This window comes from Gymnoscopelus braueri (genome assembly GCF_963280865.1).
Source record: "Gymnoscopelus braueri genome assembly, chromosome: 13".
Lineage (NCBI taxonomy): Eukaryota > Metazoa > Chordata > Actinopteri > Myctophiformes > Myctophidae > Gymnoscopelus > Gymnoscopelus braueri.
In genome coordinates, this window is record NC_137615.1 from 3,493,367 (window position 1) to 3,507,844 (window position 14,478).

The window sequence follows — 14,478 nt, forward strand, 5'->3', positions numbered from 1 at the left end:
CAGGAGTCGTTCTTGTCTTCTACAATGCAGTGTTGATTTTGATAAAGTTCTGTTTAGTATTAGTCATATTTTAGTCACCTGAAATGTTTTACTTTTAGTCCAGTTTTAGTCGACTGAATATCATGAGATTATAGTCGACTAAATCTGCAGTTGATTTAGTCGACTAAAATGTATTTTTGGCGGTGCCATCGAAATAGCAGATTTTCACTTACCTGCATTCCGAAAATAGCCGATCTACAAGCTCACAACGCGACGCGTTGTGAGCTTGTAGATCGGCTATTTTAATAAACAGAAAATACATTTTCAGGTAGGTGACAACATTTCAGCCAATCAGGAGAGAGTACAATCTGGGGATTGGCCCGGCCGTGGTTGGCCATGGTTGGAGACACTCATCCTTGCTTTGCTAGCAGCATACAAATTGATTGGTTGGTTTAATACTTTAATTAACAACGGTACAGGAAGTACAGTCTAAGGTAATGCTAAAAAGATAACACAAAATGCCCGTTGTACTCAATTCATCAGTTTCTGTGAGCCTATAACCATCTTATCACCATCCTGTCCTTGACCTCCGCCCCCCGCCCCCCCCCAGGCCAGACGAGAAGCTGCTCTACTCCCCCAAGAGGACGTCGTCTCGTGGGGAGAAGAGGGAGAAGGAGGAGCGTCCCGTGGAGGAGGCAGAGATCCTCATTGTGAAGAAACCCCAGAAGACCAGAGAGCCCTCTCTGTTCTGGGCCCTCTGCTTGACCTTTGGCCCCTACTTCCTCATCTCCTCCCTCTACAAGTTCATCCAGGACATCCTGATGTTCGTCGGCCCCGAGATCCTCAGGTTAGAGCGGTTCCTTGTTGTTATCCTCTTCCAGTGGTGGACACAAGTACTCAAATGTTGTACTTAAAGAGGTGGTGCCATGGTTTAGCACTTTTTCTATTTTTCATGTGTCTATGAGGTTAACTTCATTAAGCCCCCTGGTGGTGTTTTTATGGTGTTTTATGTCTTCTCTGACTATTTTGAGTTTCTACCTGGAGGCTGAAACCTTGAGGGTCAAACGTGCCAATAGAAAAATATACCCTCCCCCTCATTATCATAACACAACAGGTGTGGGCATGAGGAGGAGGAGGGACTAGGACAGGTGGGTGGTCTTGTAGGAGGAGGCGGAGGGACTGGTTCAGGTGGGAGTTGCTAAGGTGAGAACCAGGTATACTTAATGAACTGGAGGCGTGTCCGCATAAAAACATAAATGTAACACTTTCTGTACACTTTTTTGAAATAAATCTTCCTCCTAGTATAACCATAATACCTGATGATCATGTTTTAGGGGGAGAAAAAATCATTGAAAATCACGGCACCCCGTCTTTAAGTAAAAGTATCAATACTGCTATCTATGAAATGGCCTGATGTTTGCAGAGAAAGCAAGAAACATCGAGCAGACCTGCTAACTAATAGAACTCTGTTCCCACTTGTGTGAAATGCTGTTTGTCTTTCAGCCAGACTGGACTGCATGGGACAAAAGATTTGACAGTGACAATTTAATTGCCTATCAGATCAGGTATAGTCTGCACACACACTGGACCCCTGAATATACAGTAGGTGTAGGGACATAAACAGAATTCGATAGGTAAGCCTATGTGGTGTAACACGCGGCACGTTATGTCCCACGGCTGCCTCGCGCTTGGTGGGAATGATAGCCTCACAAAGTCCAATAAAAACGTGCATACAGGCACGCACACACACACACACACACACACACACACACACACATATTCAATTCAATTCAATTTCAATTAAATTCAAAGGGCTTTATTGGCATGAGAAAACATACGTTTACATTGCCAAAGCAGAAAGCACAATACAACAATACAGCAATACAATCAAAACAAAAAATATGTACATTTGAAAGTCAGAATCTTCAATAGATCATTTTCTATGTACCAAGATCGCTGGGTGCAGGTATAGTGCCGGAATATACACAATGATTAGTCTTTAGGGTGGTTGTGTTCCGTTTGATATCCTTCTCCTATCAGCAACTCACGAATCTTGCTGCTGTGTTTGCACATTGTTGTACTTCGCCCAGCAGATATGGGAGTTTTTTGTCATTGGTCATGTTTTCAAAATCTCCGTGTGTGGTTGTAATCTGTGTAACACACACACAACGTCTTGCCATGTAACCCTAGTAACAGTAGAAGAGAGAGATGGTGTGTTGACTACAGGCAGCTAGGATGAGCATAGTGGCTGAGTCGTGTGGCTGAGTTTGTTCCATGCGCCGTGCGAGTCTGGCCGGCGCAGTAGAACGCTAAATAAAAACCCAAAGTATGAAGCATATCGCGTCAGTGCACTTCCGGCAACCCGTTTGCGCATGCACGCCATCTACAGGTCTAAATGTGGGAGAAAAGTGTAAACATTAATTGATTATTAGAAGTGGAGACATATGTAAAGGTGGAAAAGTAAATGGTTCAGTCGGATAACTCACAAATAGATTGAACCAATATTTTATAATATAATGAGAATACAAGTGTGGTTGTGACATTGTATCTTGGCGTTCAGGCTCTGCTACATTTTTCTCCCTGCTCAGCACAAATTAGACAACCATCATTAACCATTAAGAGCAGGGAGATAGATATACAATAACGACCCCCCCATGGGGAACAGAACCAATAGCAGAGCCCACTGGTGGTGCTGGGGTGGCGGTGGGAGCAATAACAACAAACCAGGGACACTGACAGCGGAAGGAACGCAGACTTAGGTGACCTTAAATAACCCGCCCAATTCAGCTGATTGCCATGTCAGTGTATGACGTATGGGTCTTGCATAACACTCTGAATACACCCACATAGTAATGTGTGTATGTGTGTAACCTCTCAGTCTCCAGTATATTCTGCCTGAACTAACCTCGCAAGCTACGTATCATTTGTCGTGCCAGAGCCATGAGAGAGTTTTTGTGGCAAGTTTGAAGACGATTGGAAAACTGCTGTTCTATGAGTTTATAGTCCGCATACATAATGTGCTGGCTGGGGCCTGGCTTCAATTAAGGTAGAAAGAAGATTTTGGCTTCTTGTGAGAAAGTGTGCCAATTTTGAACACTGGTATATTTGTACCTCCCATCTATATCCCCCCTCATGTCAGAATGCCTGCCTTGTTATTCTGTAGATGCAAAGCGTCACTTTACCGGTACACCGCATGACAGTGCGTCACGACGGACTGCTTACCTTACATGAAGAGAGATGTTAGCTCTATGAACAAACTGTTTGTTTATGAACAAAAAGCTTCATTAAAACAATGTTGCTGTAAGAGATTACACCAACAACTAAGACACAAGGACCAGCTATAGCCAAGGCCAAAGCAAAGCTGGCCAAGGCCAAAGCAAAGCTTGGGAAATTCTGATATCCCCCCCACCACCGGTCAACCCAGGCCGGTAGTTGGGTTAGGCTCTGAAGAGGTTAGAGGGATGATAGAATAGAAACCAGGCTGGTAGGTAGTTGGGTCATTCTCTGAAGAGGTTAGAGGGATGATAGAATAGAAACCAGGCTGGTAGGTAGTTGGGTCATTCTCTGAAGAGGTTAGAGGGATGATAGAATAGAAACCAGGCTGGTAGGTAGTTGGGTCATTCTCTGAAGAGGTTAGAGGGATGATAGAGTAGAAACCAGGCTGGTAGGTAGTTGGGTCATTCTCTGAAGAGGTTAGAGGGATGATAGAATAGAAACCAGGCTGGTAGGTAGTTGGGTCATTCTCTGAAGAGGTTAGAGGGATGATAGAGTAGAAACCAGGCTGGTAGGTAGTTGGGTCATTCTCTGAAGAGGTTAGAGGGATGATAGAATAGAAACCAGGCTGGTAGGTAGTTGGGTCATTCTCTGAAGAGGTTCAGACAGACACACAGGAGATGAGCAGTGAGTGACTCTGCATTATATCGACTGCAGGAAGAGTGTTATTTCAGGATGTAGGAGGAGAGTGACAGACAGACAGACATGTGTTTCCTGTTCGCTCACAAGGTTCTGTTTTCTTTATTCTCATTTCCTCCTGCTGAGAGCTTCATCATCACACTCTGACTTTTTATTTTTTATTTAGTAGTAGTAGTCAAACCAAGTAAAACCTAATCTATACTGTGCAAGGAAAATAGGAAGATTACACCAGAGAGGCCTAATAACAACTTAATCAACAGTGTGCATTATTATCTATTTTGAAACAAACAAGTAGCCTAAATAGATTGGGGTGGGGGTTGTGAGAAATGAAATCGGCGTCCTTAACTCTTTCAGTGCCACAATACGTCAAATACGTCATGAGGCCTGACGCCCCGTGTGCCACAATACGTCAAATACGTCATTAAAAAAAAAAAAATCTTCTTTTTTTTTCTTTCTTTTTTTTCTTTTTGGAAAAACATGTTCAGAACCCAAGATATGATGATTTGAAGATTTGCTGCTCCATTCACTTCTTGTTTTTACTGAAAAAGGCTGTATCTCGGCTCCTAAGCGCTTTTTTTTTTACAATTAATTTTGGTTGTGGCACAATTTTGGTTGTGGCAGCATGGCACTGAAAGAGTTAACAGCCAATACCAACATGTTACAGTAATGAAATGGCCTCGTTGATGTAACCACCAGGGGTCTAAACCTGGTCCCCTCCTTTTCTCCCTCTACGCCAGGGGTTTTCAACTGATTTTGACCCAGGGACCACCATCCTGACTAAGAGCAACCTGGGGGCCACCACTGTTGTGCGTGGCGGGTCCATCATAGACCCACCCCACACAATAGTGGTGGGGGGTTCATGCACCCACAGGGAGCTGGAGAAAATAGCTATAATATCAATACAATATCTAGTAAAATACTGTGATTTTGTTTGAATATGATGGAATATGATTAAGGATTACTGTGATTATGGTAAGCTCACATTTAATATCACACACACACCATACAGTAAGAACTCCTGTAAGTTATAAAAATAAAATAAAAATATTTATTTTTCATTTATTTATTTATTTTTAATGCATGGCGAGGGACCACCTGCAATACCTCCGTGGACCACCAGTGGTCCGCGGACCACCGGTTGAAAACCCTGCTCTACGCCAATCTGTTTGCTGAAAATAACCAATCTATGAGCATTGTGACATGTTTGTGAGCTTGACGATCACCTGTTATTTTTGGCGAATGTATGTTGCTATATACTGTACATAGCAACAGGAACCCTTTTTGGGGTTCCTGTTGCTATGTACAGTATATAGCAACATACACTAGGGTTAGGACTAGGGTTCATGTGGTTTGCAAGGTTCTGCTTCCTCTCACACCGGCCCCTCTCAGTCCCTCTCACCCCAAAAAACGTGACATCCACATAACAGCTCTCATTACAGCGCTATAAAAAGAACATCGGCCACATGACAATAAAAACTCTATTTAACAACTGAGGGAGGTCACACAGATCAGAGATACTTCATTCAGGTCAATAGACAGTATAGTATGCCTCCATGGAGAGCATTACACATGTCACACAGCAGTCAGACATGTCAGAGAACAGCTAGTGGTTTAATAATATAGTCCACATTCCTTTGTGCTATTTGTCACTGTATATTGTGATGAGGTTTCTGCATTTAAACCCATTAAGACCGGGAACGCATCCGTGTCTTTTTTAGATTTCTTTGGGCTATTCAAAAATAGCAGATTTATAAGCTCATTTAAAAAGAAAAATGTTTTTTATGTTTTCTTATTTCCTCTTCATATTTTTCTTATTTTATTCTTTCTCTTGCTGATGTTTGCGGTTTTTAACATGTGTGTAAAGCACTTTGTAACTTTGTTTGGAGAAGCGCTATACAAATAAAATTCATTCATAGACCGAGCGCCACGTTATGAGCTTGTACATCTAATTTAAAAAAAAAAATCAACATTTGCGCAAATCTTGGAATTTATATATTTTTGTAATTGAATTTCTAACATATGTAACTCAAATCTGTGCTTCTGGGGGATTCTACAAAATGTCTTCTAAATCCTAACAGTTTTTTTGACTTGCTATAATAATATCAGTGGTTCTCAAACCTTTTCATGTCAAGGACCCCCAAACTTATATGTATTTTTCCGCTGACCCCCCCATCTAAAAATATTTTGTTCCAGGGACCCCCCATACACAAAGATTTGAGTTAAAAACGTTTTTTGAAAATAGCAGATCTACAAGCGCTACGAGCTTGTAGATCTGCTATTTTCAAAAAAAAGAAAAACACATCTTTTCTAAATGGGTTAACCCATTCATCAAGTAACAGGAGCAGCGTCTCAGGGAGCTGTTAGGGGTTAAAGGTCGTGCTCAGGGACACACATGGACACATTACTGACCTGGCCTGGAATCAAACCTGTGACGACCAGGGCCTCTGGCTCTCTCCAGGCAGGCCGGGCTCTCTAACCGCTCTGGTATGGCTGCCCTTGATTGATAGTGGGGTTCACAGTGGTGGAAAAACTACTCACATTTTCTACTTAAGTAAAAGTATCAATACTGCAATGTAGAAATACTCTGTTACAAGTACATAAGTCCAGAATTGTAAATGTGCTTGAGTAAAAGTGCAAAGGTATTGGTATCAAAATGTACTTCTACCAGTAGAACGTACTCATTATGCAGAAGGTCCCATTTTTAAGTTTTCAAATGTATAAAATGTATACAAATCATTTGAAAATAGCAGATCTACAAGCTCACAATGCGTCGCATCGCAACGCATTGTGAGCTTGTAGATCTGCTATTTTGAAATGGCCGAAAAGTATTTAGGGCTGAAGTGGTTAATGCATGTTTTGTTATAATAATCAAAACCTACAAAGTAACTCAAGTTTTCAAATAATTGTAGTGGAGTAAAAGTATAATATTTGACTCCGAGATGTAGTGGAGTAGAAGTAAAAGTACTGACAACTGTAAATACTCCAGTAAAGTAAAAAATACCTCACAATTGTACTTAAATACAATACTTGAGTCAGATGGACTGAGTACATTCAGAGAGCCTTGCCTATCAGCATGTAAACCACAGATAATCCCCTTACTTTTCTAATGAAGTGACAAGTCTAGCTACAGTACTCTACTTCTAAAGCCTGCTGCTGGTGCAGGGAATCAAGTGGCAAGTTGGACTGGGTTTAAATAACTTTCACATTCCTGTGTGTGTGTGTGTGTGTGTGTGTGTGTGTGTGTGTGTGTGAGAGAGTGTGAGCGCCACTTGGCTCCTGTGACCCTGAACACAGCTCCCTCCACATTCCTGGGCACCTACTGTACTGTAGCTGTAAAAGTTCTTCTATTGGTACAGTTGGATTGGCCACTGACTTTATTTTAACAAATGCATCTATAAAAGACAAATAGGTGTTTCCATTGTACTGTCAGCCAGGGCTGGGCAATATGTCATTATATGAGATTAGACATGGTCTGGCTCTTTGGATATTGTGTTATATGTCCTAACTGTTGTCTTTTCCTAGTTTTTAAAAGGTTTCAGAACCACTGTACTAAATGTAACAGAGCCTTCATTAGCATTTGTAACAGTAGTAAGGAAGAGGCCCAATGTCTTTTCAATACGGCTATTGTCAGCTGTTCCGGTGCAGAGCCATAAAGACAGTTCTGACACTAACGTGGACTCTCATTGTAAGAATGGAACGCGGAAGTGCTCTGTCTATCCCAATGAGATAGTTCCAATGTTTGGAACTGCAGCCCATAGCTGCCCGCTTTGCGGCGAGATCAAAGCGTGACGTTTACTCTGTTCAGGGTGTAAGTAACGCAGACTTCCTCTCCTCTTTCCTCCTCCTCCAGACGGCTGATCAGCTTTGTCAACAACTCCAGCGCCCCCGCCTGGCAGGGCTACTTCTACACGTCTCTGCTGTTGATCTTTGCGTGCGTCCAGACGCTCATCCTGCAGAAGTACTTCCACGTGTGCTTTGTGACCGGCATGCGCCTGCGCACCGCCATCATCGGAGCCGTCTACAGGAAGGTACACAGTCCCAATTAAAGGTTTAATGACATTCACTTTTACACCACATTCAAAGTCTTTGTCCTGGTCCTTCAAAAGTGTACAAAAAGTTTTAAGTGAAAATTCCATGGCAGGTGTTTTTCTCTCACATTTCTAAAGCCTTTTCAACTGCAATGAAAAAAGAAATCTTTGCCTGCGGGTGTCGCTGGTGAGGGATTTTGCCTGTCAATCATCGCCTCTGCTCCGCCCCCCCCAAAGGAAAGGATAGGGGAGGGGAGGGGCGAGGAGGAGAGTGGGCGGGATTAATCGACTGTGACCTCACTGTCGAAGGGCCAAGCTCAGATTACTTTTCAGCCTAATTATTCAGAAAACCCCAGACCACAGAAAATCCACTGAATGTTCTAAGTTCATGTTTTTTGGGTGTAATTGAGGTCATAAAACCCCAAATAAAACATTGAAAATAAAAAAAGTGAAAATGAATGTCATGATACCTTTAAGGCCAACGTTGAAGGCACGTTCATTGTCCAAGCGCTGGCACTGGATGTAGCCTGTTTTAAAAAAACCTCTGGCACTCGATGTGTTAACATCCAGTGCCAGCGCTTCTTACCGTTTACGCCGATGGTTTTAGAGCTGTAGACACGCCTCCACAAGGTAGTTGCTGGTTCCAGTTTTTTGGGCTTGTTTCTAAAGCTTAGTTGCTTATTTAAGCTTGCTTCACAATCTTTTTAATTATTTTAACCGGTGGTTCTCAAACATTTTCATGTCATGGACCCCCAAATTAATATGTAGGCTAATATGTCCCTATAACCCCTATCTGATAATGTTTTGTGCCAGTTGGAGCCCTGTACCAGATTTGTGGTGTTAGAATGTTTTAAAAAAACTTCCAAATATTCCACATTTTATTTCAAGATTTCTTTTGAAAATAGCAGATCGACAAGCTCACAACGCGTCGCATCACGAAGCGTTGTGAGCTTGTAGATCTGCTATTTTCAATTTGCTTGTAGATTGCCTATTTTCAATGTATAGGCCTATAGTATATAATTTGCATGTGTACAGTATATAGGTTTGATTAGAGTGCTCATAATGGCTTAGTGCCATAGTTGCTTCTTTTGGGCTTGTTTTCCTAGATCTGGTTGCTTATTTCTCTCACAACATCTGGCAACACTGGTGCAAGTTCAACTTCGTTTCTCGTGTAAAAATACAGACGTCGGCGACTCGGCGTCAACTTACGTCTGTTCTGTCTGGAAGAGAGTCCCTCCATCACACGATGGATCACGTAATGAATGCTCTCATGTGTAATGAGAGTAAACAAGTTTACAACGTTTAACCCCGTGACCAAATAAAAGGCTAATAAATAACGTGGAAAGGATATTATATGAGCCTTTTCTAATGAACGAGGTGAAAAGATGATGTTGCTCCAGGGCACACTGGAAGTGGAAAGCTGTTATCCCATAGATTATGGACCAGAGCTTATTGATTACTGAGGGGAGATCCGTCTTTTGAATGTATATATCATAATATCACTGTCCTGCGTCGGGTCATGAATGGATCTATTCTGGACACAGCTTTCATCCAGCACTGTTTCCTCATCAGATGGTACGACTTATTAGGCTATTGTGTGTGGCGTTCATGTGATCAATATACAGTAGCCTACAGTATTATAAATTAATACCGCGGATATGGAGGCGTGTCTGTGCCTCCATGGTGACATCAAGGCATGATCTATTTTCATCATTACGTGACACTTTGTCTGAGTCGGCCGACACTGGCAAACACACTGAGGGACCTACTGTAATAATTCAGCTCTAAATGCAACTGATAGCCTAGAAAATAAATAAAAAGCGGTGGAATCTGCATCATGTCTATATTATGCATAGGCTACAAGCAATACATTGTTTGACATATTTGTCTTCTTTTTATATATATGTGTTGACAAATGTTGGGCACATCCATATTTTATTTGAAGAATAAAGCGTTCTAATGACATACGCAAGTTTTGATGCCTGGTAAGACAGCCTCTGAGCTGACTTGAGAACGGTCGGACCTTCTGCTAAAATCACAGACAAAAAAACATTCATGAATCAGACTACTACTGTAGGAATTTACTATACTTTTACTTCTACTCCACTACATCTCAAAGGCAAATATTGTACTTTTACTCAACTACAATTATTTGAAAACTTTGGTTACTAGTTACTTTGTAGATTTAGATTATTATTACAAAACCTACATTAACCACTTCAGCCCTATATACATTTTGGCCACTTGAAAAAAGCAGATCTACAATCTCACAATGTGTTGAGATGTGACGCATTGTGAGCTTGTACATCTTCTATTTTCAAAAGATTTTTTAAAACATTTTGAACTTTCTGCACAATGAGTACTTTTACTTTTGGTACTTTAAGTACATTTTGATAACAATACTTTTGTGCTTTTACTCAAGTACATTTTGAATTCTAGACTTTTACTTTTACTTAAAAGTGAGTACTTTTTCCACCACTACGTATAACTTAATATGGCAGTGTGGCTCAGGAGATAGAGAGGCTGTCTGGCAGTCGGAAGGTTCCCCCGTTTCCATACTCGGCTCCTCCTGGCGTCGTGTCAGCTGGTTAACGTGTCCCTGAAGCCACTATGGAAGTCATTCCACTGCAAACTCACATTTTAGTGCGTTTCTGTGTGACTCCCCCCCTGACCCCCTGACTCCCTGACCCCCTGGGCTCTCTCCTCTCAGGCGCTGTTGATCAGCAACGCGGCGCGCCGCACCTCCACGGTGGGGGAGATCGTCAACCTGATGTCTGTGGACGCCCAGCGCTTCATGGACCTGGTCACCTACATCAACATGGTGTGGTCAGCGCCGCTGCAGGTGGTGCTCGCCCTCTACTTCCTCTGGCAGGTACTGCAGGCTGCTCGGTTAAAACCCCAGTGTTGATTTTGACAGCAATTCTTTATTTAGTTTTATAGTCTTTTGAATAAAATTCAGTTTAGTTTAGCATATTTTAGTCATCTGAAATGTTTTAGTTTTTGTCTAGTTTTAGTCGACTAAATATCATGAGATTGTAGTCGATAAAATCTACAGTTGATTTAGTCGAATAAAATGTATGTTGATGGCGTCGTAATGGCTGATTTTACACTTGGTTGCATGCTGAAAATAGCAGATCTACAAGCTCACAACGCGTCGCGCTGTGACGCGTTGTGAGCTTGTAGATCTGCTATTTTCAGAGTGCAACACCCGAGCGCAAACAAACATAAAACGACTTGTCTTTTAGTTCTACTGGATCTCTTCTCCACTAGATCCCTCACTGACATTTTAGTCTAGTTTTTATTTGTTGACGAAATTGTCAATGTATTAATTCTTAGTTTTAGTCATCATAGCTTAGTTTATATTACAAGTAAGACGCGCGAACGCTGGAAGCGAACGCAGCCCTATTTATTTATTTTTGTCTTTTTGAAATTGTTATGTTGTGTATTTACGGACTTCCGTGTTAATAATCTGTGTTATTTCACCGTGATGGGGAGAGCGTAGAGAGAAAGTGACGTGACTGCCTCCGCCTCGTATTGAAGTTAATAGGGGGGAGATGGTTCTCCTATGCACGGAGTTTCTGAGTTCCTAGTACTCATCTATGCACGGCTCCACTCTGACATCTGTCAGCAGGCAATGAGAGCGTGAGTCACATGGGGGCGCGTCTGTCAGCAGCCAATGAGAGCGTGAGTCACATGGGGGCGCGTCTGTCAGCAGCCAATGAGAGCGCGAGTCACATGGGGGCGCGGCTGCACACATACTGCACACAGAGAGACACACACACAGACAGAGACACACACCCCGAGCACGGTGTCATAGTAAGCTGCACTTGGGCGGAGGCGCGGCTTTGCAATTTCGCAATTAGGTTTTAGTCGACGAAATCAACACTGTTACACAGGTGTTCATGGTGTCGACTAAAACTATGAGAAGAGACACACACACACACACACACACACACACACACACACACACACACACACACACACCAGAAAGAAGAAAAAAGTTCTCTACATTACAAAGCGCACACAGATGATAAATAGAATGGTGAAAACCAAAATATTATTTTCAACCGATTCATTCAGGGTGTGCAGATAGCCATGAATGACACCAGATTTCTGCAGGCCATCAATGCACTGGCCTTTAAGTTTCACCTGTTTTCACTGACTTTATGCTAGCCTAGTGGTAATGTATTCATAATGATGCTAGCTTAATGTTGTGTTGGCGTTGCTCTGCAGAACCTGGGTCCCTCTGTACTGGCAGGAGTGGCTGTGATGATTCTGATGGTGCCGGTCAACGCTGTCATCGCCATGAAAACCAAAACATACCAGGTGGGACATTTGTACACACACACACACACACACACACACACACACACACACACACACACACACACACACACACACACACACTGTACTTAAGTACAATTTTGAGTTATTTTTATTTTACTGGAGTATTTCCAGTTTTCAGTACTTTTACTTCTACTCCACTACAATTATTTGAAAACTTTAGTTACTTTGTAGATTTTGATTATTATTACAAAACATGCATTTGTGTGTGTGTGTGTGTGTGTGTGTGTGTGTGTGAGACTATAGGTAGCTCAGATGAAGAGCAAGGACAGCCGCATCAAGCTGATGAACGAGGTTCTGAACGGCATCAAGGTGCTGAAGCTGTACGCCTGGGAGCTGGCCTTCAACGACAAGCTGTCCGCCATCCGGGAGAGCGAGCTGCGCGTCCTCAAGAAGGCTGCCTACCTGGGCGCCATATCCACCTTCACCTGGGTCTGTGCCCCCTTCCTGGTGAGGAACACATCCTTCATGGATAATATAATAATAATAATACCACTGATGTTCATCTACCTTTTTTTTTTCAGTGATGAAAACTAAACAAAAGTGAAATAAAAACTAGGCTCTATATCACACATGGGCAACATACTCAAAACCATTAACATAACAACATTTTGAGGGAAATTAATTTAACTCTACTCCAATTAATGTACCATTTGAGTACATACCTGCAGTCCATATTCCATCCGTATGTACTCAAATATTAAATGTTTTTCAACTCATTCACTGCCAGATTTATTTCTGGCTGTGTTTGCCCACTGCAGCAATTTTCGTTTTTTTTTTTGTAACTTTCAACAGGTCACCAAAAAATTATATTCATTATGATCGCAAGTCCAATCGTTTGTAAACACACACGCTATCCGTGCACGTCGCCCAGACAACAAACATACCAATCGGATCAGCTACTTCTCGTGCAGCGCCATGTGAACACGCCATTACTCGTCAGAGATGCACGGTTTTATTACTTTTTCAGCTCGCCACAGAAAATGTACAGACTGTTGGTAAACAGACAGGGTACGTGTGTGTGTGTGTGTGTGTGTGTGTGTGTGTGTGTGTGTCCCAGAGAAAGAATATTCCTTCCGCGACATTCCCTTCTCCTCTAGCAGCAGTTTCAAAACAGCTGCGCCTCGCGTAACACGGCGAAATAAAAGGCAACTCGAGAAAGAGACGTTTCAATGAAAAAGTTATACAGGAAGCGGATGGAAATGAAAATCGTTATTCGTTATTTCCGTATCTGGGGGAGTTACAGTGAAAATGGTCATGCGAGTGATGAAGAACAGTGTGATCCTTTATAAAATAAAATAAACGAATTACGTTTATTATGTCCGTGGCAGAATTGGTAATTGGAAAAAATTGCGTTAATTACGTCCTTGGCAGTGAATGAGTTAATGTAAACAGTCTGCCATGGATCCATAATTATAACATAATGTGTTTGATGATGTGAGTGATACAGTACAGCTGTAAAACAAAAAAACAAAACATATTTGATCCTATTGTAAAGTGTTGTGTCTATCAAATTCATGTAGTTTTAACATAATTCATGTGTTTTTAAGTTTCAATAGTCCAACTTGTGGCCCTTCGCTCACTTTATCAAAGTCAGAAAATGCTGCCCATCCCTGCTCTATATGCAAAATATGACTAAATATATCGAAAATGTTGTCAACAAATAAAAACTAGACTAAACTAGAACATTAGTTATTTCCTGGCACAAAAATATTTTTTGAGGCAGCAAAAAAAAATTTTTTTGGCGGTCCTTCACATGAAATGGTTTGAGAAACCACCAATTCTATGGTGCTATGATTAACCCATTGAGACCTGAAGCCGATTCTACATGTCTCCTAAATCCCAACAGTTTTCTGAAAAACGTATGTTTCTATATCAGTGGTGCTGAATCTTTTTCATGTCAAGGACCCCCAAAATTATATGTATTTGGCCGCGGACCCCCATCAAAATATTTTGTTCCAGGGACCCCCCAGAAGCAACGATTTGAGTTAAAAATGTTCGCTTTAAAAATATATATATTCAAAGATTTGCGCACATTTTCACGATTTTTCAAAAATAGCAGATCTACAAGCTCGTAGCGCGGCACTCGGTGCCGCGCTATGAGCTTGTATATCTGCTATTTTTGAATAGCCCAAAGTGTAAAATAATGCTTTTTTAGCTCAAATCTAAAAATGACACAGTTCCAGGTCTTAATGGGTTAACACACAACCTCTCT

General features: G+C 41.7%; 2 protein-coding genes across 3 annotated transcripts in view; one reads left to right on the forward strand and one right to left on the reverse strand.

Annotated features, from left to right (window-relative positions):
• Window positions 1–14,478, reverse strand: part of LOC308097978 (stonustoxin subunit beta-like) — a gene marked incomplete at both ends in the record, with an annotated part of 149,034 nt that overhangs the window by 114,019 nt on the left and 20,537 nt on the right. The gene's annotated exons all lie outside the window — the stretch shown is intronic.
• Window positions 1–14,478, forward strand: part of LOC308097977 (multidrug resistance-associated protein 1-like) — an 85,221-nt gene that overhangs the window by 21,769 nt on the left and 48,974 nt on the right. For both annotated transcript variants that reach the window (XM_080446168.1, XM_080446169.1), the window contains exons 8-12: window positions 590–826; window positions 7,742–7,919; window positions 10,630–10,791; window positions 12,153–12,245; window positions 12,510–12,713. In XM_080446168.1, coding sequence (XP_080302294.1) covers window positions 590–826; window positions 7,742–7,919; window positions 10,630–10,791; window positions 12,153–12,245; window positions 12,510–12,713 — 874 coding nt within the window. The remainder of the gene's footprint in view (window positions 1–589; window positions 827–7,741; window positions 7,920–10,629; window positions 10,792–12,152; window positions 12,246–12,509; window positions 12,714–14,478) is intronic.